The sequence below is a fragment of the Chionomys nivalis genome, chromosome 6 (assembly GCF_950005125.1).
Source record: "Chionomys nivalis chromosome 6, mChiNiv1.1, whole genome shotgun sequence".
NCBI classification, from domain to species: domain Eukaryota; kingdom Metazoa; phylum Chordata; class Mammalia; order Rodentia; family Cricetidae; genus Chionomys; species Chionomys nivalis.
This window is the reverse complement of record NC_080091.1, coordinates 29,748,159-29,774,319: the sequence shown is the minus strand read 5'-3', so window position 1 is coordinate 29,774,319 and position 26,161 is coordinate 29,748,159. Positions and strand designations below refer to the sequence as shown.

General features: G+C 42.2%; 1 protein-coding gene across 9 annotated transcripts in view; it reads right to left on the bottom strand.

The window, feature by feature from the left end:
• The window catches only part of Cobl (cordon-bleu WH2 repeat protein), a 229,385-nt gene that overhangs the window by 143,207 nt on the left and 60,017 nt on the right, over positions 1 to 26,161 (bottom strand). For all 9 annotated transcript variants that reach the window (XM_057771907.1, XM_057771911.1, XM_057771906.1 and 6 more), the window contains exons 2-3: positions 10,858 to 11,061; positions 1,403 to 1,613 (exon numbers count right to left, since the gene is read on the bottom strand). In XM_057771907.1, the coding sequence (XP_057627890.1) occupies positions 1,403 to 1,613; positions 10,858 to 11,061 (415 nt within the window). The remainder of the gene's footprint in view (positions 1 to 1,402; positions 1,614 to 10,857; positions 11,062 to 26,161) is intronic.

Below are 26,161 nucleotides of genomic sequence, written 5' to 3'. Positions count from 1 at the left end.
ATACCAGATATAATACTCAGAAAGAAAAACAATTCTAAGCACCTACAGTGACACTAAATGTCCCATCAGGAACCTGTAGGAGTCCAAGCTTCATGTGGACTACTTCAGTTCATGCTCACTGCTCTCCACAGGGTGCAAAGACCTTGCAAAGGTCAAGGTAGCTTGTGAGAAGAGTGACAGATAAAGGTCGTGGTCCCCTTGAGCTCTGAGTGGCAGGCTTGGTGGACTTAATGAACTGTAAATTAGGGCAAATATGGGGCACTGCTCCAGCCTGGGTTTCTCCAAGAGGAACCACACACATAATCTGGACTTAACTCTTGGTGGAGTCTAGGCAGTTAAGAAAAGCCACAGGATATGAAGAGGTCCCTTCTCTATGAAGTACTGCTTTTGTTTGAAGTATAATTGAGATTCTCTCACAGATTTAGTGTGGACAGGCACCAATTAAATGTTACTAATCATTAAAAACTAGACATTAACAGGAGACAAATTACTGGCCCAACTGCCAGTTTTGAAAGCAAGAAAGCTGAGTATATCTTCCAAGAATCGGATCCAGGTAGTACTGCCTTAACTAGAGCCTAAAGACCATCCTTAAAACCATATTACAAAGTACTATAAGAATTTGGGATTCATTTTACTTGATAATTTATGGCTGCAGTAAAATGACAACTAAGATATTCCCTGAACACAATAGTCTAAATATTCCTGAAAACAATAAAACAAACTTTAAATAATATATTTTGATCATATTCTTTCCTCTCCCTCAGCTACTGCCAGATCCAATCTACTTCCCTATCCACTCAACTTCATATGTCCTGCCCTCTCTATCCTCTCTCAGAACCAAAACCAAACAGCAAAAATTAAAAATTTCCAAAGGGCCTATCCTTTCTCTCACTCCCAGACAGTGAGTAAAAAACTCTTTTATGGAGCTCTGACTCTTAGGGCCAAAAGATATCTAGAAATATGTGTTCCAAGAAAGTGGTCACCAATTAATTAAGTAAAATTCAGTAAAACTGAGAAATCAGTTTCTTGATTATACAGCTATATTTCAAGTCCTCAGGTGTGACATAGGACCTGTGACTATCATGCTGGGAAATGCAGATTTAGGAACACTTCCATTTTCAAGGTAATTCTGATGGATACCTTGCCCTACAACAGTTCCAACTGTAAATAAGAAAGGATTAATATTACAACAATAAACATTAGTAAATTTGGACAGTTCTTAGTTCCTGTAGCAAATCCAATCAGAACCTACCTTAACTTGGCATAGAAGAAGAAACCTCAATAAAGCACTGTATGTTAGGTACTGAAACAAAGAACAAGCCTGTCCTCGCTAGCACTCCTGTACATTCTGTACAAATCTGTGCCTCTGTCTATCCTCAGACAACACACATGCACCACTAACCTCAGGCACCTTGGGTTGGCCAGACTTAACTTTTTCTTCAGGGACTTTTTCTTTCAGAAGTACAGTGTGTACGTTCAAGGACCCAATCAAAGTATTTGGCTTAAAATTCAAGGGTTGTTGGGTCTCAGAAGACCAAATCTCCAGGACATGATGAGAAGGATTCAGGTGGTTCTGAAGGCAAAGGTCAACCAGGAGGTCCATCATTGCATGGCTGAAAGAGAGAAGACAAATCATGGTTATCAAGACTGCTGTAGGCTCCTTTCTGAGTAAGGCAGAACAGACAGACAAGTGAATGCATGAGAAAGCCCAGAGAAGAGGAGGAGGAAGAGGAATAAGACAAGGACGACAACAGCAATTTAAAAGCTTTGAGTTCATATTCATGGTTACATGATGGCGTGTTAACAGTTTCAATGCTAATCAACGTTACTAAAAGAAAAAAATTTTTAACAACCCTTCGAAATCATAAGAAATGAAAATAAAAGTTCCATTTCTAGCTAAATCCATGGATCTGCTAGGTTAACTATCTAAATTCTGGAAATAAAAACTATACAATTCTATGGCATTGATTTTTCAGTTATTTGTAAATATAAAGTATTCAAAGACTAAATTTTAAGTTGAAAAAATTGATAAGTACTTTGATGAACAATGAGCTAACAAATAGAAACTGATAGAATCTACCAAGATTGAATCAAAGAGAAATGAGAATGTTGAACATATCAATAACAAATAAAGAGATCAAATCACCTCACGAAATTAAACCTCATCAAAAAGGAAAACTTAAAATTAACAGAAAATTAAACAAAAATAATCAAATAACACACCAATGTTTCTTAAACTCGTCAAAAATAGTAACAAAAGAATTAACGATCTCCCTACTACAATATCAGCAAACCACAAGTTGCCATCCAAAACAAACAGGGAGGAAAAAATATCTTCAACAAAATACTAGCAAATATAATTCAATAGCATAGTAAAAAGATTCATCCCATGAACAAATGGGATTTATTTCTAGAATTCAAGTATGGTTCAATATATAAGGACAAGTCAATAAATAATGTGATATATCATATCATCAAAATTAACCACAGGAACATACATACATCTCAATTCATTATTAAAAATATCTTACAAAATTCAATATCATGATTTAAAAATCTCTAACCATAATAGATACTAAGAACTTACTTCAAAACAATAGAAATCTCTCTCTCTCTCTATCTCTCTCTCTCTCTCTCTCTCTCTCTCTCTCTCTTTTTCACACACACACAGACAGAGAAAGAGAGAGAGTGTTAAGAAAATGAAGGAGAATGCACAAAGTACATGCTTAATTCAGAAAATATTACAGATGACTAGAACAACACTTACTGGTCCTCCCTCCTTGGCTCTGAGCAAATCCCATATCAAAAGAGTCTCCGAAATGCCCCATTCCGCATTCATTTATTCATTCATTTATTGTACCTAACGAACATCCAGGACATCTGATTGATCCAAAGAAAGACTCAAGATTGTCTCCAGGGCAACGCTTACCACATCTTCCTTCTAAGAAGATGCTAACAGCACGCACCAACCAGTAAGACAATAACTCACATGAAGCTGGTTCCCTGTGTTCCCTCAGACATTGGGTAGGAGGGACCAGGACACCTTCAGCATTCACACATACACTAAGGAATAAGCAGGATAAGCCCTGCTGTGAATTCTGATTCTTCCAGCTTGGATACACACTCACTGCTCTCCCTACACAGAACTTAAAGTCAAAGGAGAAAACATACTGCCGTGTACCATGTACCATAGCAAAGCCTTCCACAAAAGAAACCTCTTCAAAAAAAAAAAAAAATACTAAAATAACCCTGTTTTTTTTTCTTTTTTTTTTTTCTGAATTTTATTTTTTTCAGTCCTGGTTCATTTGGATGGCAGCCTGTGGTGTGCTGATATTTGGAGATATCCATTCTTTGTTGATGTTGTTGAGGAGTTTAAGAAGCATTGGCATGTTATTCTTTCAATGATTTTCTGTTGAATCCTTTGGTGCTAGGTTTTTCTTTTTGGTGGCTCAATAAAATAAAATAAGGTCAAAGGTGAAGCTCATGGGCACAACTCTTGACTACCCCGAAACGGGCACCGTGGAAAGATAAGCTGAAATGGAACAATACAATGGTGTCATCATCAGGCTGAAGAGATGGCTCAGTGGTTAGGAGCACTTGCTGCTCTTGTACAGGACCTAGATTTGATTCCCAGCATCCCTATGGTGACTCAATCATTTGTAACTCCAGTTCTAGGACACTCTCTTCTGGCCTTAAATAGCACCAGAAACATATGCAATGCATTTAATAGACATGCAAGCAAATGTTTATATACATAAAAATGGAAATAAATCTTTAAAATAATACTAACTTCCCATTCATTGTCTTTCTGGAAGCCTAGGGCTACTTACTATAGATTCACACTTAGTTCTAGTATGAGCAATAGGAAGAGTCATTCTGGGGTTTCTACAAACTGGTAGTGCTGGGACTCAATTTATACCCATGCCGAAGGATACTGGTTCCAGCTTTGCCTCAGCTAACCACACTGGGGAATCTATTTACACCATATAAACATGTGAATACAAACTATCAAAGAACACAAAAAGCACACAGTCACTAACTACTGCCATCCAAACGTTAATGTCTGAAGAACAGTCAGAGTCCTTAGAAACATATCTGAAATGCAAAGTGCCATAAAAGGGAGCATGCAAGGTTTGGGGCTTTCTCCACTGCGGAGAGCACACCTTTTTGCCTGAACAACACCAGTACATGCCACTCTATGTACGGACAGTGTTTATCAATTAGATCAAAGCAAATCACTCAGTGTGCAAATCTCAACTTTCTATGACATTCTAAAATCACCTGACCTAATCCCTCTGTAATATTGTCTTCCATCCTCCCAAACACCAAAAAAAAAAAAAAAAAAAAAAAAAAAATGTTCTTTTCCCATAGAGTGCTTCATCCTAAGGAAACTGCAACTACATTTCAACATTTGAGGGTTGAAGCAGTTATCAACAACCAATAACACACCAACTTCAACCTATCATTAAGTGGAGGGAGAAGCACAAATAACCAAAAAACAAACCCTAAACCCCCAAAACGCAATAAACTAGACATGGCTCACTAGACATGCTCCTCAGAGAACACAGAGTCATTACTAACTCTGTCTTGAGAAGCAGTTTCCCACATCTTCCTGGTGGCTAGAACCTGTACCCAGCACAGATCAGTTTTTATAAAAAGGTGAAGAGGTTTGGGGGACAGATAGGACTGAAGTCTTAGTAGCTCCCCACCCCAGTCAACTCCCACTGTGAGAACCCTGAGGGAGTTTTCTTCTGAGGACTGATTTGGTTGTAATAGTAACCTGGGTGCATATAAGAAAACACAGGATGCTGGGTCAATTTACTATGTGTCATGAGGGGGTTGACACTTTATTTAAAAGAGGACGCTCACTGGCAGGACTTGTGATTTTACCATTATATATTTCTCAAAACAGAGTGTGAGTGGAGCCAGGATTTTTCCAGTTTTTAGCACACCTGTTAAACTGCTACTTGGTGGCATTCGAGAAACTCTAAGAAGCTCCTCGGGTCTCTAAAAGCTTCTTTGATCCTCCTGGAGAAACCTGTCCAGATAGGGAAAGACAGTTTTCTGCATAGTAGCAATGCCTGAGAGTGGACAGAGGTACTAGCTGCCTACAGTCCCTGTGGGATTTTACTACAGATCCATCAGATCCCAGCTTGCCTCCTGTTGTCTATGAACCAAGAACTGATGACTTTGTTAACTGAGTGTTCTGTGTATGCCTCCACACAGTCCTGTATCTGCACCACAGAGAGTTTTCCAAAGACTGCTAAAGCTGCTTGGTCACTCATCATTCTCACAACCTGCTGAGTCTGGCCTCTGCTCCTCCCCATGATCTCCTAGAGAAGTCCTGGTGCCTGGTCCACAGCTGTCCTGACATCATCCTCTGGTGGGGGACTGGCGTCTACCACGGCAGCGTTCTTTTCGTGGTACTCATATAGTCTGGTTGTGTGGAATCCTAAGATCACTATATGTGGCCTCTCTGACCCAAGGAGACCACCTGCTCTGCTTTGTGCCTCAGTTTCCCCACGGGAAGAGCATTAGGCTAGAGTCTGCCTTAGATGGTTGCTGGAGACTCCACTGAATTAACACCTTCAAGACACTAAACATTGTCAGCCCAGATGCAGGCTCCATGCCACAGTTTGTTAAGTAAATGACAGCTCACTCTTCTTTTCCATGTGAATTGTATACTGCTCTGGCAGACGATTATAGGGTATGTGAAAGGGTGCCACCCTGCTCTCAGCAAGTGACATCAGACTCTTGAATTGCAAAACAGTTTCCCCTAACTCCCAAGGAACGAAAACTCGGCAATCAGAAAGTCAAAGACAGAGTCAGGAATGTTAGGAAGTTACAAAGTGCTAGAGATCTTGCCCAGGTGATGATGTCATAGGAACACTCAGGAATCTGAATAAAACACAAAATATCCCTCTGTACCATTTCTTTATCTAATCACCCATCTAAAGTTAAGGTGAAACCACAAGTTTAATAGAAGAGTAAAAGTTCTCGCATAAAGCAGGAGCAACCACCTTTCAAAATCAAGTGAGGTGAGCTGGAGGGCTCACTTATAACTGTCAATCTCTTATTTTTTCCTCCCACTGATCTTCCATGGCTTTTTTTGCTTTCAGATGCTTTGCCTCTGCTGCCCCACAATACCTTTTAACATTCATAACACAGATGAAACTGTTTCTGGGCACTCTAATTATAAACTTGAAAAGTGAATAGGATTTTTACAAACTTCTTTCTCTTAAGAATATTGCTTTCTGCCAGGCAGGGGTGCCCTTTAATTTCAGCACTCAGGAGGCAGAGGTAGGCAGATGTCTGAGAGTTTGAGGTCAGCCTGGTCTTCAAAGTGAGTTCCAGGATGGACAGAAAACCCCATCTTAGGGTAAGAGGAAAAAATGTTTTTCATATACATACATGAAATATATATTTATTTTTCACACACACACATATTCTTTCTAAATGTATACAAAGTTCAAAAATCGATTTTTTTCTGACTCAGTGACTTCAATAAGAAACTGGTCTTCTGCTTTATATGACTGTTTTCAGAGTCCTACTAAGGGACTAAACAAGAAATGAAGGGTCTGTGCCACCACCACCATCCCCATGCTGGTGGGTCACTCAGAGGTCAGCAGACCAAAGCCAGAGGGGCCATAAGTTAACTGTGTAGCTGGACTGAAGGAACTTTCTTTCTAGAATGCAGCCTGCTCTTAGACCATTCCCTGAGACAGATGGGAAGGCACTGAAGACACTCTGTCTGGGAGATAAAGATGATGAGGCCTCTTTATAGACTATATAGACTCTGGTCGCCTTCCTCATGGCATCAGGCCAGGAAGAGCCCAAGCGCACAGTCAAGACACAGTGCCTGGCCAAGGGCACTGCCCAGAGCTTGCTGTCAGCAGATTTCCCAATGAGGATCCTGTCTGAACCTTTAGGGCTGTGGAGACACAGTTTGGTGGACCCCACCCATGGCATTCTGATTCAGTTGGGTCGGGCTGAAAAACCTATACTTCTTACCTGTTCCCTGGTGGCGTCAATGCCACAGGTGCAGGGGCTGACCTTTAAAATGTCCTGATACTGAGTATCATGCCATGCACCTATGCTGAATGAACGGTAACTGGGTGCTAGGCATGCAAAGTGCTTTCAGGTATATCCCGGCAGTCTTTCTTAAAACAAACTGAATTTACAGGCATGGCCAAATCTCAAACTGTTCCAATGTGCCCTACTTTCTTGTATGGACCAAGGCCAGCATGTGGCCCTAAGCTCTGGGCGAGGCATACCACAAGGTCAATAATACAAATCCTGAGAGAAAGTCCAGTTTGACAGGTTCATGCGGCATCAAAGAAGCAAGGCAAAATGTAATCAAGGTCCTTGGCAGACAGTCTGCACTGAGGATTTTCACTAGGACAAGACACAGAAACAGTTAAGAACAAGATAGGAGACCAGAAGGAGGCACATCAATAGGGAGATCAGATGGCCAGAGGCAGGATTTCAGATTGAGGCTGGAATCTCTAGCAAGAATGCAGTTTTGTGAAAGCCTGGGTCCTGGTTAACAAAGGCTAGAGACAGAACGATGGAGTAAAATTCCGGAGACTTATCTCTCGGGGCCATGTAGCTGCTGCCTGGCCATAAAAGGTCTAATAATTTGGGATTAGAGAGAGGTGCAAGTTGCTATCTGGAGAGAGCCTGTCTTCTGAAGGCCACTGAACTAGAAAACCATCTGAAAGCAATGTTGGCTGGACTCTTTCATCTGAAGAGAGGAGATAAACTTAAGCTGGGAATCCAGGGAAGCCTGGTATTTGTCCTGTCCAGAAGCCATCCCATATAATGTGGGTTATGGGAGCAGGTGTGGACAGGTTCTGCCCCAAAGGTATCCCTTTTCTGACCACAGTAACTCTTGTCCTTTCTTAACTCTGTCCTCACTGTTTTTCACCTGTGTGTTAGAAGTTACCTTCTTCAGAGCTTAGAGCAGTGGTTCTCAACCTCCCTAATGCTGTGATCCTTTAATTAATTTGTGGAGACTTCCAGTGGTTCTCAGTCTTCCTAACACTGTGATCCTTTAATACAGTTCCTTATGTTGTGGTGACCCCCAACCATAAAATTATTTCGTTGCTACTTTATAATTGTAATTTTGCTGTTATAAATTGTAATGTCAATATCTGATATGTAGCAGTGTATAGATATTAGACCCCTGTGAAGAGGTCATTTCAACCCCAAAGTGATTGAGACCCACAGGTGGAGAACCATTGGTCTTTTGCATTCAGTGTCCAGCTTATAGGAGAGGCACGTGTCTTCTATATGATCTTCATTCAGAGGATGTACTGTGGCCAACCTGGACACAAACTAATTACCCTCAGAATAAGGAATTCTGGTTGTCTTAGAAATTCATCTATAGTCTACTTGCCACTCAACATGTTTGTTGTTCCTGGGGTTTGAAGAAAATTGGCGCTGCAAAGTCAGATCTCTTACAATCTGTGTAGGCTGCAGAAAAACCAGTACATGGCAGGGCAGGCAGTTTAGACTCTGTAACATGGACCTTCCTTATATGGGCTACTCAGCAAATGTTCCACTTTCCCCTGTGGGCTGAGTTTGAGTTTGCAATTCCTGATTTATTTTGCTTGATGGATAATTGAACATTTTAATATTTAGTAACCTATCAGGAGCCCACAAAATGATACTTCCCCTCAGGAGGCCTGGAATAGGACCACCGTCCAAACAAGCCCAGTACCCTCTGCAGACTATCAAGCTGTGTGTTTGTGAAAACACTCCTTTCCCAGGACAGCACGCTCTTTGCAGTTTAAATGTCAGACCCTCAATCTTGCTGCTTCCTCACAAAAAAGACAGTGTCCTTTATTTAAAAGGAAGGGAAGGCGGGAAAGAAGAAGGGAGGAGGAGAGGGAAACTGGGTATGGAAACTCCTTTCATAATGATGTTCTTTAATAGCCTCTGTCATAAGCTTAATAGCTAGGAAGTGGAAATCCTTCCAGCGCTTTACAAGGCTCGTGACCTGGAATTCCCTGCACAGGTATAAACTTGTTTATTCTGTGTTGTTTAGGGTATACTCATTCTTAGGGGTGGAATCACAGGACTGAACACTGGGAGAGATTCCCTTCGCTCTGGAGAAAGAAGCATTGCCTTTCCCTGCCAGAGGTCCCTTAGCTGTGTGAACCAATGTGGATGTGACTAATTTTCTACACAAAAATGACACAGCCCAACACTGTCAACACTTAAGAGCCTTTTATGAAGCTCCCCCGGGGCTGAGGGTACTGTGTCTTCAAAGATATTCTCTTCACTTGTGCTCCCAATTAAAGCAATGGGGCTGCTGGCTCCCTTCCCACCCGCCATGCAGAGAGCTGGCAGCCCCACTCCTAAAGGCCTGCCAGGCCTTCTCCCTTAGTCAGGAACCGTTCCAAACCCCATCCGTATGTCTTAATATTTAAGAACAGATAGGGACTTTTACGTGCGGTTTTAAATTCCAGAGCAGCTCAAAAAAAAAAAAAAAAAAAAAAAAAAAAAACGAAAACTATAATTTGCAGAATGGGGTCATAAACAGTCAGTCACTAGCTTGTTTTCTCTAGTAGGTTTCTGTCCATCAGGAAATACAAGGTTCAGGGCTGGTTATGTTTTGTAAATTGCTGTTTAGGGCAATATGAGCATGCTCTTTGCTAAAGCCATTGCTTAAGCAGACGAGAAAAAAAAAATGTAACAAAAAAGCCAACAAGAGTGAGGAATTTGACATCCAGTGAAGCATGCCTTCACCTGTAGCACCCAGAGGGTGGCCCAGGGACAGAGGCCTCCAGGCCGAGGCTGGCTCTTCCTGACTCTAAGTTTCCCTGCTTAAAGAAGAGAACGTTATCTGAATAATTTATAAGGATCTTCCTAGACTCCACAGCAATCTTACAAACTGTAATGGTGATAACGGTTGCTCTAAAGGGAAAAAGAAACTGAAGGTGCAGGGAGCACGTTACATCCACTTGAAAGCATTTTTAGAAATATTTCTACTCTCTGGAAGGAACCCCACCTTTCCTTGTGTTTGTCAAAGAAGATTCATGCATTACTACCCATATGCCACAAGCTAAGAGAAGAAAAAGCAGTAACTATCAACTTGGACAAAATATAAACGTGGTAAATATATATTTACTGGCAGAATAGCATGCACTCTAAAATAGTGTTTAAACTATGCTATGACAGTACAACAAACTCCTTACTTTGTAGGAAATGTGTGCTGAAGATAATGACTGCTCTATCAAACAACTAAACACACATAGAAACTCTTACAACTCAGTCTCTGAGCTGGGCCTGGGGAAATGCCACCAAAGGTGTCGGTCTCAAGTTCAAGAACCTTCTTTGAAGCTAATGTGAAGATCTTCCTACACCTGTGACAATGGCTGCAAAGAGAAACCCTACTGAAAAATATCTTCTTACACTGTCCTCGCGGTAAGAGCTTCAAAAATAACGTAATATTACCTATTACAACTAAAGGCATGGTATCTTAGAACACAAGAATTCCAGCTGTGGGTAGATATTGAGGCTGGAACCAATACTCATCAAGATTATGTTTAACTATCACAAAAAATAAATTGTAAAATATATGTATCTCTATACTTTTCTCTGATCCCAAACTCTACCAGGATGGTAGTCCCCTAAGATTCCAGAGAGCCTGGCTGGGTCAGTCGGGCCACACTTTCCAGTGGGACTTCTGGATCTCTGAGGCTCTGATCTTGGACCAATGCATAGCAGGCATTTTAACCTGAATCAAATTCAACATGAAACTAAATAGAACATGCCCCCACCATTCTTCCTTCTCTTCCCACATACGTGAGGAGGCACACAGGAACTCCCACCCAGGTTCCAGAATCTTACCTGCCACTGACCACGCTCTGTTTCTCCAGTCCACTGGGCAGAACCACAGTGATGTCCAAGGTGCTGTTCTGTAGTGACTCCTTCATTTGGACCAAGCTGTGCTGGGAACCCAGTGTAGAATCATGAGGCAGTTTCTGGTCACTGTGGACATTGTGGGAAGTAGGCTTTCCAGGAGGTGGTGGAGCACGGGCCTTCATCTTCTTTCTTGAAAATGATAACACAGAAACACTAGATGAGGGTTTTATGCTTCGCTCCAGATGATTCATCCTTAAAAGCATTCATGGCTCGCTTCAGAAACACCTTGAAAGCTGTGGAGACCTTTTAAAGCAGTTATGTCAGCAGTCTCCAGTACTAACAGATAATATCTTCCACAAGCAAGTAAAAACAAAGACCTTTCAAAGAAACAGTATGATAAGCATTTTTGAAAGTGTTTCTGTAAAAGAAACATCCTAAGAATGTGGTACCCATCTGTAAGCAACATGTCTTATTTTCTACCCATCCTAGTCAAGGTATAGACGTGTGCAGCTGAGTTTGTTGGTCTGACCCTTTCTGGATTATACATGCTGGCTCATCACTAGTAAGTAGTTGGTCATCCCTAATTTTCTGCAAAGCTCTCGTGTCCTTCCTTTCCAGCTCAGGAACTAGGATGAGATCTAAGCACGTGGATCTATGAATCGATAATACTGGATGCCCTGAGACCAAATTGAGCCATCTAACATTATTCAGAAAACTCTAGTCCAGTACCACTAATACAACTGCTGGCATGGATATGGCTGTGGGTAGCAAAGGGATGTAAGTGGTTGTACCCCAACACACAACTCCATTGTTTTTCTTTTCACCTTATTTTGAACTGTGGCTGGAATTCTCACTTAACCTTGGAGGAAATTTCCAGTCCCTGTCAACAAGACATCCACCTGTTGGACACTCCAGATAGTGAGGAAGGCTTTACATATTGAATATATGATAATGTGTATACACCATGTGTACATGCATATACGTTTATATAGAAAAATGTGTTTAGAATTGAAGATCCAGATATTAATCAACACATACCTATGAAGACCAGATTTTTTAACAAAGAAGCAAAAACTAAAAAAATGGAAAAAAGAAAGCACATTTAACAAATGGTGCTGGCATAACTGGATATAAACATGTAGAGGAATGAAAATAGATTCATATCTATCACCATGCACAAAACTCAAGTCCAAATGGATCAAAGACCTCAACTGATAAAGCCAACCACACTGAACTTCATAGAAGAAAAAGTGGGAAGTACACTTAAACGCATTGGCACAGGAGACCACTTCCTAAATATAACCCCAGTAGCACAGATACTGAGAGAAACAATTAATAAATGGGACCTCCTGAAACTGAGAAGCTTCTGTAAAGCAAAGGACAGGGTCAACAAGACAAAACGGCAGCCTACAGAATGGGGAAAGATCTTCACCAACCCCACAGAAGACAGAGGACTGACTGATCTCTAAAATATACAAAGAACTCAAGAAATTGGTCATCAAAAGAACAAATAATACAATAAAAAAATGGAGTACAGACCTAAACAGAGAACTCTCAACAGAGGAATCTAAAATGGCTAAAAGACACTTAAGGAAATGCTCAACATCCTTAGCCCTAAGAGAAATGCAAATCCAAACAGCTCTGAGATTCCATCTTACACATGTAAGAATGGCCAAAATCAAAAACACTGATGATAACTTATGCTGGAGAAGATGTGGGGTAAAGGGAACACTCCTCCATTGCTGGTGGGAGTGAAAACTGGTACAGCTGCTTTGGATATCAGTATGGCGATTTCTCAAAAAAAAAAAAAACCTTCCTCAAGACCCAGTAATACCACTTCTGGGTACATATCCAAAGGAGGCTGAATTGTACCGCAAGGACATGTGCCCAACTATGTTCAGAGCAGCATTGTTTATCATAGCTAGAATCTGGAAACAACCTGAATGCCCCTCGGCCAAACAATGGATAAGGAAAATATGGTACATTTACACAATGAAGTACTAAACAGCAGAAAAAAAAAATAATGACATCTTGAAATTTGCAGGCAAATAGATAGATCTAGAAAACATCATATTGAGTGAGTGAGGTGTAACCCAGACCCAAAAAAACAAATATCATATGTACTCACTCATAAGGGGCTGTAAGACATAAAGCAAAAAAAAAAAAAAAAAAAAACAACAACAACAACAACAAAAAAAAAACAGCCTACAATTCACAATCCTAGAGAACCTAGAAAATAATGAGACCCTAAGAGAGACATACATGGATTTAATCTATATGGGAAGTAGAAAAAGACAAGATTTCCTGAGTAAATTGGGAGCATGGGGACCAGAGTAAAGGGTTGAAGGGGAGGGGAGAGGAAGAGAGAAGGAGCAGAGAAAAACGTATAGCTCAATATAATCAATAAAAATGTGTTTATAAGCATATATAAAACTATGTACATATCTTTGCAAATGCATAGGCATTAATTTAAAATACAGGAGTCTTAATTTATAAAGACCCTGTGTGTTTTATAATAACTGTAGCCACAATTTACTCAGCACTTCTCATTTGGGGGATGTTTTATAATAACCTTCACAATTTACTTAATAACTACCTATTTATTCAAAAATCACTTTCCAGATTCAAAATATTTTGCAGCCCAGATTGATTTGGAGCTCACTTGAAGGCCCACAATCACTCAGTATCAGGCAGAGGCAGGAACCCCAGTGCTCCTGCTGCTTGCTTCTTCCCCACCCGGCACAGCCCTAACCACAAAATCCATACAGAGGCCATGAGAGCCCTCCACCCACCCTGAGGTCTATTACCCAAATGACCTTTGCAGGCATTTTAGCACGAGGTTTCAAAGATAGCAGATAGGCGTCTAGAAATTCTTTTTTTTTTTTTTAGAAATTCTCAAGAAGCTCGTGAGACTCCTATGAGATATGCTGACATAATTTCTAATGGTGGACAAACAATCTAACCACATACCAACCATTAAATTAAATAACTAATAGAACATATCAATAAAAATTAATAAAATTAAAAAATTAATAAATCTAAAAAATTATTATAAAATTTTATAATAGTATATTGGCACTAGCATTTAAAAATCTAAAATTCAAGGAATAATAAGATTTTAAGGTAATTTTTAAAAAATTAAAAATTTCAAAATATTTGTTTAGGAGAACATGTTTAGAGAGGGCTACATTCTAGTAATAGCCTCTGTGACAGTCTAGAAAGACACAGTGCACAATTACCAGTGGTGGCGTCTGGGCGATGCCAGATATGACATGTGCTTTGCTACTGCGATGTGTGTTACTTGTAAAACATGAGCCATCATTTAGAAATGTGAACAAGCAGTAAATGGGATCCAGAAGTGGCTGTAAGCTTCCAGATGTCCCCACCCAAGTTAACACACACTGAGGAACGGCTCTCTTTGCTTTGGTATATAAGTAGTTATAAATTTACTTAAAAAATAAAAACATAAGATTTATATAAGAGTTGTATGTTATGCTATATTTTAATTGCTATTGCTTATTTCTTTTCATCCGTAGACATAAAAGTAAAAAAACATTCAGAAATAGTGGCACATTCATGTAACCTCAACAATCAAGAGGCTTAGGTAGGAAGGTGGCAAGTTCCAGGCCAGCCTGAGCTACACAGTGAGTCTCATGCCAAATCTGGACTATACAAAACAACTAAAAAACAATTTAAAATAAAAAATAAAGTAAAACAAAATTATGAGTATCAGAAAGGCCATTATTTCTTAAATCATATTTTCATTTGTGCCTCTTTTAAAGGAAAGAATTTTTCTATGGTATAGATGACAAAGGGGCACATTTCCCCAACATTATAAAGACGTAGAGTTATGCTACCCTCAAACCCGCATAATTTTCGCAGTGTCCTAAATTTTATCTACAATATTATTGAGTCTCTTTGAAGGACAGCTGTTAACCCCATCTTGGAGATTACAAAGATGAGCACAAAGAAACATTCACCAATCAGCCAACTCCAAGACAGAAGCCAGGCCAATGAATTACCTCCCACAGGGGTTTACACAAAAACAATTCTGTTTATTTTGTAACTTTCAGAAAAGAAATACCTTTTCCAATTTAGCAGAGCCGAGTCAAGCAGGAAGCATCTCAGTGCTCTGTGCTATCAGAGGAGCACAGTCCTACCGTGAGGTAATGGGTTTCAACCGTTCCTTTACTCATCACAAAAGCAATCCGCCACCATTTTCTAGATACCTGCGATACCGCTGTATCCACCCAATCGTGCACATGAGCCCAGTCACCCAGAACCTCACGACCTCCAGTCACATAACCAGCTTCCCTCCCAGTCAGTTACACTCCCTTAAGGTTCCTTGCACAGTATTTAGGGAACATGATCTGAGGGCTGTTCCTCACAGCATACCCCACAAACTACCTGGTAGAGCCCACTGACTAAAGCCTAATACAACTTGGAAGGCTGTAAGTACTCAGTAGATCTGTTTGCTCAGGACAGTGGTGTGTGTGTGTGTATACACAACACGTATGCACATGTAACAGAACATTACAAAACCACAATATCATTTCCAGTTATTTCTGTTAAAGAAGAAACACCACAATGCACTGAACACACTCTCAGCAAAGGCAGCTATGTCCATTTGAGCGACTGAGGGAGCTTCCATCTCAGTGACATCAGCCATCCTTGTCCCAGCAGACTATACTGATAACCACACCTTTGGAGTCTTGGTCTTCAGCCTCTCTCCTGTCTCTCCCAGGGTCAGCAGTTTTGTCAAACAGCTAGTCGGCAGTTTGGAGCAGCTCCATCTGTATGAACCTCACACCACTCTGCCCTCGCCCTTCTCTTTGTCCTGTTCAGGTCTCTTGAAGACCACAGTTTCTGCGTGCTCATCTCTGGGTGAGACAGGCCTGGGGAAAGACCCACGACCTAGATGAAGAGTCTCCACATCTCTAGACTCAACCTGAAACTCCATAGGGAGCTGAAAATGCCCTGCGCCTGTCACTGACCAGTTAAGTCCTAACAGCTGAAGTATATGGATTGTAATAAAATGTCAAAATAGCATTATTACAGCAACAACTTTTATTTCATTTGGCAAAAGCAATTAGTATACTATAGAGATGGAACACCCGCGCACTGCTACTAGGGCTCTGAAGTAGCACAGACACTACAGGAGACAGGAAAGTGACTCCTTAAAATTAGATGCAATTATCATATGACTAGCAAGTCCTTCTAAATATAGATGCCAAAGAACTGATAAAAGAGGCTTGACTAGGTATATTTGTTCATCTATGTTCATAGCAGGTTTGATGACCAGCCTATCTGATGAAGCAAGGGTGCTAAGCCTGAAGAAGAGGGGAGAGATTTTAAACTCTTATGAGGTCAGAGGTAGCATGATGAGTTCCCCAGGAGGGATCCTAATGGAAGGGGCGGGCTGTGCATGGAATATGATCAAGTCTCAATCCTGGCTCCCTCCTGAACTATCTTCCACCAAGGGACAATGTCCTGGTGCAGATATTTTGTAGTCAGGCTTGTCAAGGATGTGTGCGTTAGGGAGAAGATATTTCTAGTGTGGGTGAAGTACACAGCCTTAGGACAAACTTGACTTTCTTTCCCTTCTCCATGCTTGCAGGCATGGCTTCTCTGAATGGCCTCGATAGCACATAGTCCTAGCTTGGCATGGTGGCCACGACTTTAATCCCAGCAGTTAGAAGACAGAGGCAGGTGAATCTCTGCCTTCAAGATTTGCCTGGCCTACAGATAGAGTTCCAGGACAGCCAGGGCTACACAGAGAAATCCTGTCTTGAAAAACAAGCAAACAAACAAAAAAGCACACAGTCACAATGATAAAGAGCCTCCTTCACTTTTGAATGGCACAGAGAGAATCACTGCAGTTCAGAGATCTGTGAACAACCATGAGCTCCACCAAGTAGATGGCTCTTTTGGATCTATGCAAACCGTCCATGTGCTGAAGCTAAGAGTCAAGGGTGTGGGGCACAGGAGAGGGCCAAGTTTCTGCCCAAGTGCTACCAAGTCCTAAGGGTTAGGGCCTTGCCTGGCTCCTCCCGGGCACACCCAGGACAGGTGCTGATCAGCTGTCACCAGGTAGGTCCCGCCAGGGCTCTTCAGGGGATGAATCACTAGCACACAACTCAACTCCTTCCCAGCTCTCCAAGTTAAAACGGTGGGTGTGCCTGGCAGGAACTGTTTACAAGGTGGAAAGTATATTACATAAGACAACATTTCTGGCATTTCCAAGTCATCGACTGTGGCTCCATATGATGTGGGACCATCATACAACCCAGCTCCTGAGTATTGACTAATTTTCTCATCAGTCCATGGCTCCCGGCTGGGTTTATTTTATTTTTTCAACATAGAGAAGAGTGCTTGGAAACTGTCCCCTGAAAGCTAGAGAACCTAGGAAGACATGGGCTAAATGGTTCAGAAGCTGCAAATTTCAGGATCTCTGCAGATAGATGAATTAAACCCAAATTCCACAGGAGATGAAAGGCCTTCACTCAGACTACAGGAGGCCCAGGATGAGGGATTTCAGGATCTGTAGACTTAACATGGAAAATTCATGCCTCTCTCACCCCTCTGTAGCCCCAAGGTCAGCATCTAAAGGGTATCTACTTTTGTATTTCTCCTGTCTCTCCATCAGAGACACCAACTGAAGACATAGAGTCATAAAATTTCTTGAGACACCCAGGATCCACGGACATAGAAGTTAAAGGTTTGCTGACATCAATTCCCCTGGAAAAACACCAAATATGTGATTCCTGCAATTTACCAAGTCAGATATCCCACCTAGTTGATGGTAAATAGCACATGTTCATATAACATTTTAGTGGAACCAGGTAGAGTGCCTGCCTGCCAATCACATCATGAAGCAAATCAGCATCTGTTTATGGTGCAGCCACATGGGAGTTTCCATTCTCTCCTGAAGGTATCTCTGAATTCCTGTCTTTGCTTCTTCCTGGAGGGGAGCCTCTGAGTGCAAAATGAGCTGTTTCTGTTCTGTTTGGGTGTCAGTTACTGGACACAGCTTTAGATAGCAATTCCAAGAAAATAAAGACCTCAATATTCTAGTTTCTCACTGACAAGCAAAGTGCTAAGCCAAGGGTGACTGCTCAGAAACCATTGTGCTGAAGAGTGGCTATAGGAATAAATCCCCTGTGATCAGCTGTCTTGTGCTCAACTTTACACAAAGGGTTTCAGGAACCCCACTCTCACCCCGAGTACAGTCAGGTGCCAAGAAGCTAAGAGGCGTCCTCATGTCTGGCACCAACTCCTGCATTTACAATCCATTAACAGTCTGTTTTCTAGCTACCATTTCCCTGAAATTTATGAATTCATCATCAAGTTGAACATTGTTTCTTTCTTTCCTTCTTTCTCTTTCTCTCTTTCTCTCTTTCTCTCTTTCTCTCTTTCTCTCTTTCTCTCTTTCTCTCTCTCTCTCTCTCTCTCTCTTTCTTTCTTTCTTTCTTTCTTTCTTTCTTTCTTTCTTTGTTTTTTTTTTCAAGACAGGGTTTCTCACTAGCTTTGGGAATCTGTTCTGGAACTAGCTCTGTAGACCAGGCTGGCCTTGAACTCACAGAGATCTCCCTGCCTCTGCATCCCGAGTGCTGGGATTAAAGGCGTGTGCCATCATCGCCCAGCTAAACATTGTATGTTTCCAATCCTCACAGCAATTTCATGTGACAAGTTCCCTCTCTCCAATCTGATAAGGCCCTTAAGGACCCAATAGATTGGTCAATGTTCTGACAAGCACACAGCTAGAATAACAGAATTCCAGCTACAGTGTTTCTGAACCTTGGGTGGTACCCTTCTGTATTTGTGTTGCTTTCATTAGTTATTAAAGAAACTGCCTTGGCCTAGTTGATAGGGCGGAACTCAGGTAGATGGAGAAGACAGAACAGAATTCTGGGTGGAAGAAAGCAGAGACAGGCAGACGCCATGAATCTCCGGTCTGAGACGAACGTAGGTTAGAATCTTGCCGGTAAGCCACAGTCACATGGTGATACACAGATTTAATAGAAATAGTTAATCAAGATGTGAAAGTTAGCCAATAAGAGGCTAGAGCTAATGGGCCAAGCAGTAATTTAATTAATACATTTTCTGTGTGACTATTTCAGGTGTAAGCTAGCTGGGCGGGACAGAACAAGGGTCCCACGCTCTTCACAACACTTGGGCATTGCACTAGCTGCTGTGTACACTACACTGCCTCAAATACTTTTCAAAACCAAACAATCCTAAACTAATGAAGAAATGCAGTCCCTCTTCCCTGTCTTAAGTTACTGGGACCCTGCAGGAACAGCTGCAGGGAAAGGGATTAGATTAGGGCCACCCTTTGACAAGGTTTCCAGCAAACAATCAGATACATCCTCTTTAATGAGGGCTATGGCCAAACACTGTAAACAGAACTGGGGGCCCCTGAGAACTGTACCCACTGTGAAGGTTCCGTATGGCTCAGACATAATGTCAGAATCTTGTGTCTCCTCACGACGGAGAAATAAATGGACTTGCAGAGATGGAGACACATGTCCTAGGCTGATGACAGGCAATTGAGCTGAGGCAGGCCCCAGTTAGTCCCGAGGGTTCCTCAATGCCTCTAGGGACAAAACCTCCACTGAATATATAACAAAGCCGTGAAACTTCTTGAAAACAAGATATACCAAATCTTCTTGCTGTAAACATGGTTTTTATAAAAACAGGTTGTCTCTCGGGGACCTCCAAATCAGAAATTCTGTAAGACATTCTCTCGGGGCTCAGCAATCCCAAAATACAAGGCATTGCTCCTATGTCAGGATTGTCTTCTAATGCTTGAAAAGACAAATCAGAAAACTACTGCCAAAGCTTTCACAACTGTCCTTGCCTTTTAAAACAGAACCTGAGTCTAAGAAGACATCCAGGATCCAGATAAACAAAGCCTAGAGTGTGTCTGTATGAAACAGACAGGATGAGAGACCACATTTAAACTACAGCTTGCAAAGGAGCTGTTTAGAGGTGCTGTCTACCACACCGCTCATTGAATGCAGGGATGTAAGTATACCCATAGAAACACCTCATCTCAGGGCAACAGAAGGGGACTGTCTTTTGGAAATCAGCCCCAGGATACCCTCTTGTAAGTGCAAATCAAGTACTGGGCATGGCTCCCTGCTCAGGAGTCACTAAGTCTGTCAGGTCAGACCCAGCAAAGTCTCTGATGTACTGTGTATCCTTCAGCAGGTGGCTGTATTTGGAGAAACCATTGTAATGTGTAGGCCTCGGTTTCCCTAAGAGCTGAACAGAGAACATGCAGGTTTACCAGGTAGTGTTTGCATGAGGATTATATGAGATGACTCCTGTGGAAACCCAGGTAGTGATCAATGACCACTACTTGACCACAAGTATTTTTACTCTTTGGAATGGAAGGAAAGACCTTTTATCGGTGTGAGAGTAGAACATTAGCCTATTCTTCCAGACACAATGAAAAGCTCACTTACGCAGTAAACACACTGAAAACTAAGAAACGCTATTCACAATAAAATTTTAGTTTTGACCTAGGGTGGAGGAAGCTTTCAGTAACTCACCATAAAAAGATGGACTCTCCTGATAGGATTCTCTGCAACACAGTAACAAAAGCTTGGAGCCCCTACTAGCCTCTGAGCCCCGGGACCAGTATATACGGGAATGCTGGTATCTCACCAGATATCAGGTATGTATTCACAGAGGAACATTTGAGAGCCGGCTCTCATAGCTATTACTGAACTCTCTAGCAAGTTAAGAAAGCCGGTAGTGTGCATGAGTGAGCTATCAGCAAACTCTCCACCGTGGGGCTGAGGATCGGATAGAAACTAGAGTTGCTGTATTGTTGGGTGTTACAGAAAAGAAGTAACTACTTTCCAAAACTGCTCAATACTAGTTTACAGAGGTTTGAACATCCTTAGCAAACAAAATGAAGTAAACTGTGAGGAAACTCATCAACTCCCAAACCATTAGCCCATAGATGCACACATCTCAGGCTGTCCCTTGCAGGCCGGGCGACTTGCTCATCTTACAGGTGAGCATGTGCTTTCTTTGGTAGTCAGTGAAGTCTCAGGAGCTAAAGGAAAGACTCCAGTGGGCTCAATCAGGCCTGGTGGAGGAGCACAGCCAGCAGGACTCATGTGCTTAAGCTTTGTTGAATTTGCATAGAGCAATTCTTCCCATTATCTTCTCAGCTATGATGTAGAACTGTCTCCTGAAGGAGTTTTGGGTTTTCTTCTTTCTAAAGCTATACAACCAGAAATTCGTTATTTCTTTGTAGTCTGTCCTTAAGGGGCAGTGTATTTTTTCAAGCCCAAAAGATACATTTTGTTCTATACACAGTCCTGTCCCAGAATCACAGAGACTGCTGCTGATCCAAAGGACACATGCAAGCGGGTATGCCTGTGAGCCTGGTGGACTCTCAGCTCTCCTGTGGTCAAGGGTTCAAGGACCCCAATGAACGCACAGCAGGTTTCAGGATCTGGGTATCTAGCCATCCTCTACAGCTCTCCTCCACCTATGATTGTCACCTCATCTCTTTGTCTAGTGCTGTGTAACCAGAATCAATGGCATACCTGGCTGACAACCTTCACAGTTGTCAACAGCCTCTTTCATCCCCTAGGGACAAAGGCCACTTTCAAAACAGACCTAGGAAAATACAGAGTAGGCCTCTAGCATCTCCTCTAATCTTCCTCATAGCAAACACCCAGGACACGGAAGCACCCCCTGACCCTGCATATACATGCACCATGAGGATCCAAGTCTGTAGCACCCTATCACCTAATGATATCCAGACAAGGACTTCCTTTTAGTCCTGTCTCTTGTCTCTTCAAGTGCTTCATCATCTGCTCAGGGTTCAACCTCACACTCCTCCACTTTTCCCTTATATCCCGCAACATCCTTCCATTCCTTTCCTTGGGTCCAAGTTAACTTCAGCTCTGCCAAGGCACTTTCCCTGTCTCTAGAGTCACAGATGCTCTGGCTGTCCTTTTTATTTTCAGACTCTAAGGGTAGACTCTACAAAATCTCCACCGTCTGCCTCACCAACTCCTGAGTCCCATCTCAAGCCAAAGATGGATCGTCTTTAGAAAATCTCCATCCATCTATCCTCCATGATACAAATGTCTCAGTCTCCACTCCCTGTGTGGTCCAGATGGGTCTGTCTTCTAAGATTCCAGTGTTCTATCCATCATTCTCTGCATCATCCATGACAAGAACCTTGGTGGTTCTATACACAGATGGGTTTGGGGATTCAAGATCTGTCAATCTTTGCCAATCCCTTCTAGCCTCCACTGAGTCAGTGGATAACAGAGTCACAGGATGGACTGTAAAACTGTCCCACAGTGAGAGATGAAAAGGGAAATCAGACCCCGAGGAAGTGACAGGAGAAAAGTTAACATGGATCAGGCTCTAATCTCAGCACCATCAGGAAATGCATGGTCTAACACTATATCCTATGATGGTCTCTGTTTCCCCTCTGTATGATGGGGATGATGGCCACCCCTTCACCCTGGGATCAAACAGTGACTGAAAAAGTCTAATCTTCAAAGTCCATAGCCAAAGTCCAGTTCTTGGTGCCTAAACTTTTAGAAATGACCCTGCAACACAGTCCAAAAGTGAAGAAGCAGTCCGTGTTACACACTTGCTGGAACCTATGAGCTGACTCAGAATCCCATAATCAGACACTAGGAATGTGCTTGTGTGGGGAGGCCTGGAAAGCAGCAGCAAGCGGCTCGTCCTTTTCTAGCATACTACAGAAAAGATAGGACACCAGACCGCCCTTCTCACTTGGTGCTTCTCCAGTTAACCCACAAACAAGTGGGATTCCTGGTGACCTAGTTAGGGCTGGGCAGGAAGGGGCCAGCAGACAGGACACCTTTAGGCTTGGAGCATCAGCTTAGTGACAAAGGCCTCTGGGATTCAGGAGTGCAAACAATACACAAACAAACACCACACAATGTTTTCAAAAACCATTCTCCAACATCCCTTCTCCCTCTCTCTTCCTTCTCTATTGTAACAAGCCTGGGAAGCCCGGCGCATCTCACAGAACCATGCCTAGTGCTCGGTGAAATGATCAGTCAACCCTGATGATGTGAGCACTGTCTCATTGGGCAATCATCACACTGTTTTCAAGGTTTGTTTTTGCTTTTGCTGTTGTTAGTGGTCTTTGCTTAGACTTCTTGTTGCAGATGTTATCTGGGAAGTGGGTGAGGAGAGCTGGAGCCCAAGGTCTGGTATCTCCCAAGGTTCTGAGCCCTGGGGGTGGGTTGCAGGAATTCTGAGGCTGTGGACAAAGAGCCAGAGAGGCTGTGTTGCCTGTTCCCGCAGAGCCTGTTGGGCCACTGTGCTCAGGTTTCACCAGCCCAGGCATCTGCTGTGAGGTCCAGTCTCTATTTTGAGAAACAGCCACAGTGAGGTTATCAAGTGTCATATTTTGAAGAGAATTAAAAGGTACCCAGCCTTTGGCTCTTGGTTCAGAAAATGTGCACACGGAATCAGAGTGACTCTGGGTTGCTGTGTTTTCACACTGTCTTTCTCTTTGCTCTGATGTTTTTGCTGGAGGTATCTTGGATTTATACACAGGTCTAGCTGTTTTTGGACTAAATACATAAAAGCTAGCATATGGCAATGCATGTACGGGTGCTGGTCTAGAAACAAGGACGGTCCGTAAGACATGGATGTGGACCACGTGGACACTTGTTTCTTTGACCCAGGGTATTACATGAGTCTCTAACCCCAGGCGCAGGGATCTGGCTTCACTTTCCTGAGAACTTTTTTGAGCTCTGTTCAGTTCCCATCAGTTACTAGTTCTGTGGAAAGCTGTGTAGTCAGATTTCCCTGCTTTTCAGTTATTTACAAAAGTAAATAGAAAAGGAGCTGGCTTATCAGTGGGGAGCCACAATATGTTTCAGAGTATATGGCTTCCTATTTAACTCTCAGCTCTGACATCTTTATCTTAAGATTCCCACTCCACTTGGTTCTTTCCTTTCACGCTTTGTTAGAAGGAATTTAATACAGCTCTGTTATTTTTTTCCCCACTGATTGGGGGGAGGGTGGATCTACACCGTGTGGCTTATTGAAAGCAAATGACTATTTTTAATATTTTCCTGATGTCTGGGCGTGGTAATCTGTTCTTTCTGAGACAGGAGACGAACTGACTTTTGCCCTCACAAGCTCTGTGAATGGATATAAATGAAAACTGTTGATTTTACTGTAGAATTTTAGATCTAAAATGAATGCCAATTCAGCCCGCATATCTCCTCCGGGGCCAATGTGATGATAAGAAGTAATTAGAAATTGGCTATGCTTCCCAAATTTGATGAATTTTATTTTAGTTAGGTTTGTAAACATTCGTTCTGGTACATTCAATAACTTAATTGCTGTTTATATTTATTTTTGCCAATCTCTCTTGTGGCTTGTTTTCCACTTTTATAGTTATATGTTGTACAGTTTACTTCTGGTGGTTTCCTAATTACCTACTATTTAACACTACAATGCCTTGGTGGTTCCAGAGGATGCGGCTGGTCAAAGCAGCTTGAGAGGAAACTGGATAAGTGTTCAGGAGGACATCATTTCAAACTGGCTTGTTAGGTCAGCATACCTTGCCACCCAGACTACAGCTCTGGGGCAGTGGGTTCACTTTTGGAAACTGGAGGAGGGGACCCTGCTCCATTATGGAGGGCTGGACTACAGGACTAACGGTTCTGTATGTCACTCTTCTCTCCCGGAAGATGTCTGGGCAGGTTCTGTGTACTACTTAAATAGTCCCATTTCTCAGAAGGTGAACATGCAGCCTGGGCTTAATCCCCTGCTCCCACCATAAACTCCACAGTTGCACCTCCTGCTCTTGGCCTCCTCCCCTCAGAGTTCTATCTCCATGGTCCATGTGGGGACATGGAACAGGGGGTGTCCTTGGCTGATGGTTTCTGTATTTCCCTTGCTGGTAGTCTGGCTGGTGCCCTGCCATGTGGGAACATCAGGAGCTTTTTTAATGGAGCTTCCCGCCAGCCATTTCCTGCAGAATGTTTGTAAACCTATGATTTGATGTTGCTACCATTCAGCTATTATTTGTTATTTTACTTGGAAGTTCTATCTCTCTGCTTTGTCTGGGTGTCTGCCAGTAACTATAAATGGCAGCCTCAACAGGCCTTCCCCAAATGATTTTTGCTGGATATGTCTAATATGATTTGATGATTGTTTGCTAACTCTTACCATATATTCGTTTACTTGGACTTGTTTATGTACTTAATAAATTCGCGCACTCAAAGGCCAAACTATGAACACCATGGATCATTTTCTAGAACTTACCAAACACTCAGTTCTCCCTCACCCTCCACATGCATGCTTCCCAGAGCTGTCTGTTAATTTAAAAGGGCAGCTTTCTCCAATGCAGCAGAATCACTTTCAGGTCAGGGGTATGGGAAGAGCTGCACTCCCCAGCTAGAACCTCCGAATCAACTATCATATGAGAAGATGAGGGACAGACTCGGTTCAACAGCAAAATGGGGAAGAGTTGCCTTTTTTTTTTGTACCAGTAAAAGTGCACAGTCTTCTTTCCCAGCTCCCTCCACTTTCCTCCAGCACAGTTCCAGTAATGGCCCTCACCCAGCCTCAATCCAGTCTTTTACTCTCTCTCTACTCTTCCAATAGACAGAACACTTCAGTATGCTGTACCAAAACCCATCCACTACCTTTCTTATATAGGAAAAGCAGAAACGGTTATGTTTTCAAATGTGTTCCCTCCCTTATATAAGTAGAGGCTTGGTTGTACCTTATTTGGTCCTCTAAGACTTCAGAAAAGTAGCATTTCAGTGAACTAGCATTCCAGTCCTCTGTGGCAACCCACACGGGAACTGTCACCTTACTTAACAGATAGAGAAACAGAGGTTTGCTGTTTTCACATGGATGGTGGGAAGCTCTAAAAATAGGGAAATCTACTTCCTGTCTGCAAGTGACTTAAAATAGATTGGGGATTCAGACCTGGAGCAATTACGGTATAGAACAGTAGATACCGGACAAAACACGTGAAATCTTTCAAGAAACAAAAGAAGAGACAATCCGAATGCTCTCTCCGGAATTAACAGAAACATGAAGGATTTGTCATACAGCCATCGGGGCGGTTAAGGGATAATTCTGGGAAACCATTCCTATATGTTAAAGATAAACAGAAAACTCTCCATAAGGCCCTTACATCTGGGCAGGGATGGAACCCTACAGCTACAAAAGACTATTTTTTTCAGGGAGAAAATCACTAAAACCTCATACCAGAGACTGAGGGCTTACAAGTTTTGCTGGA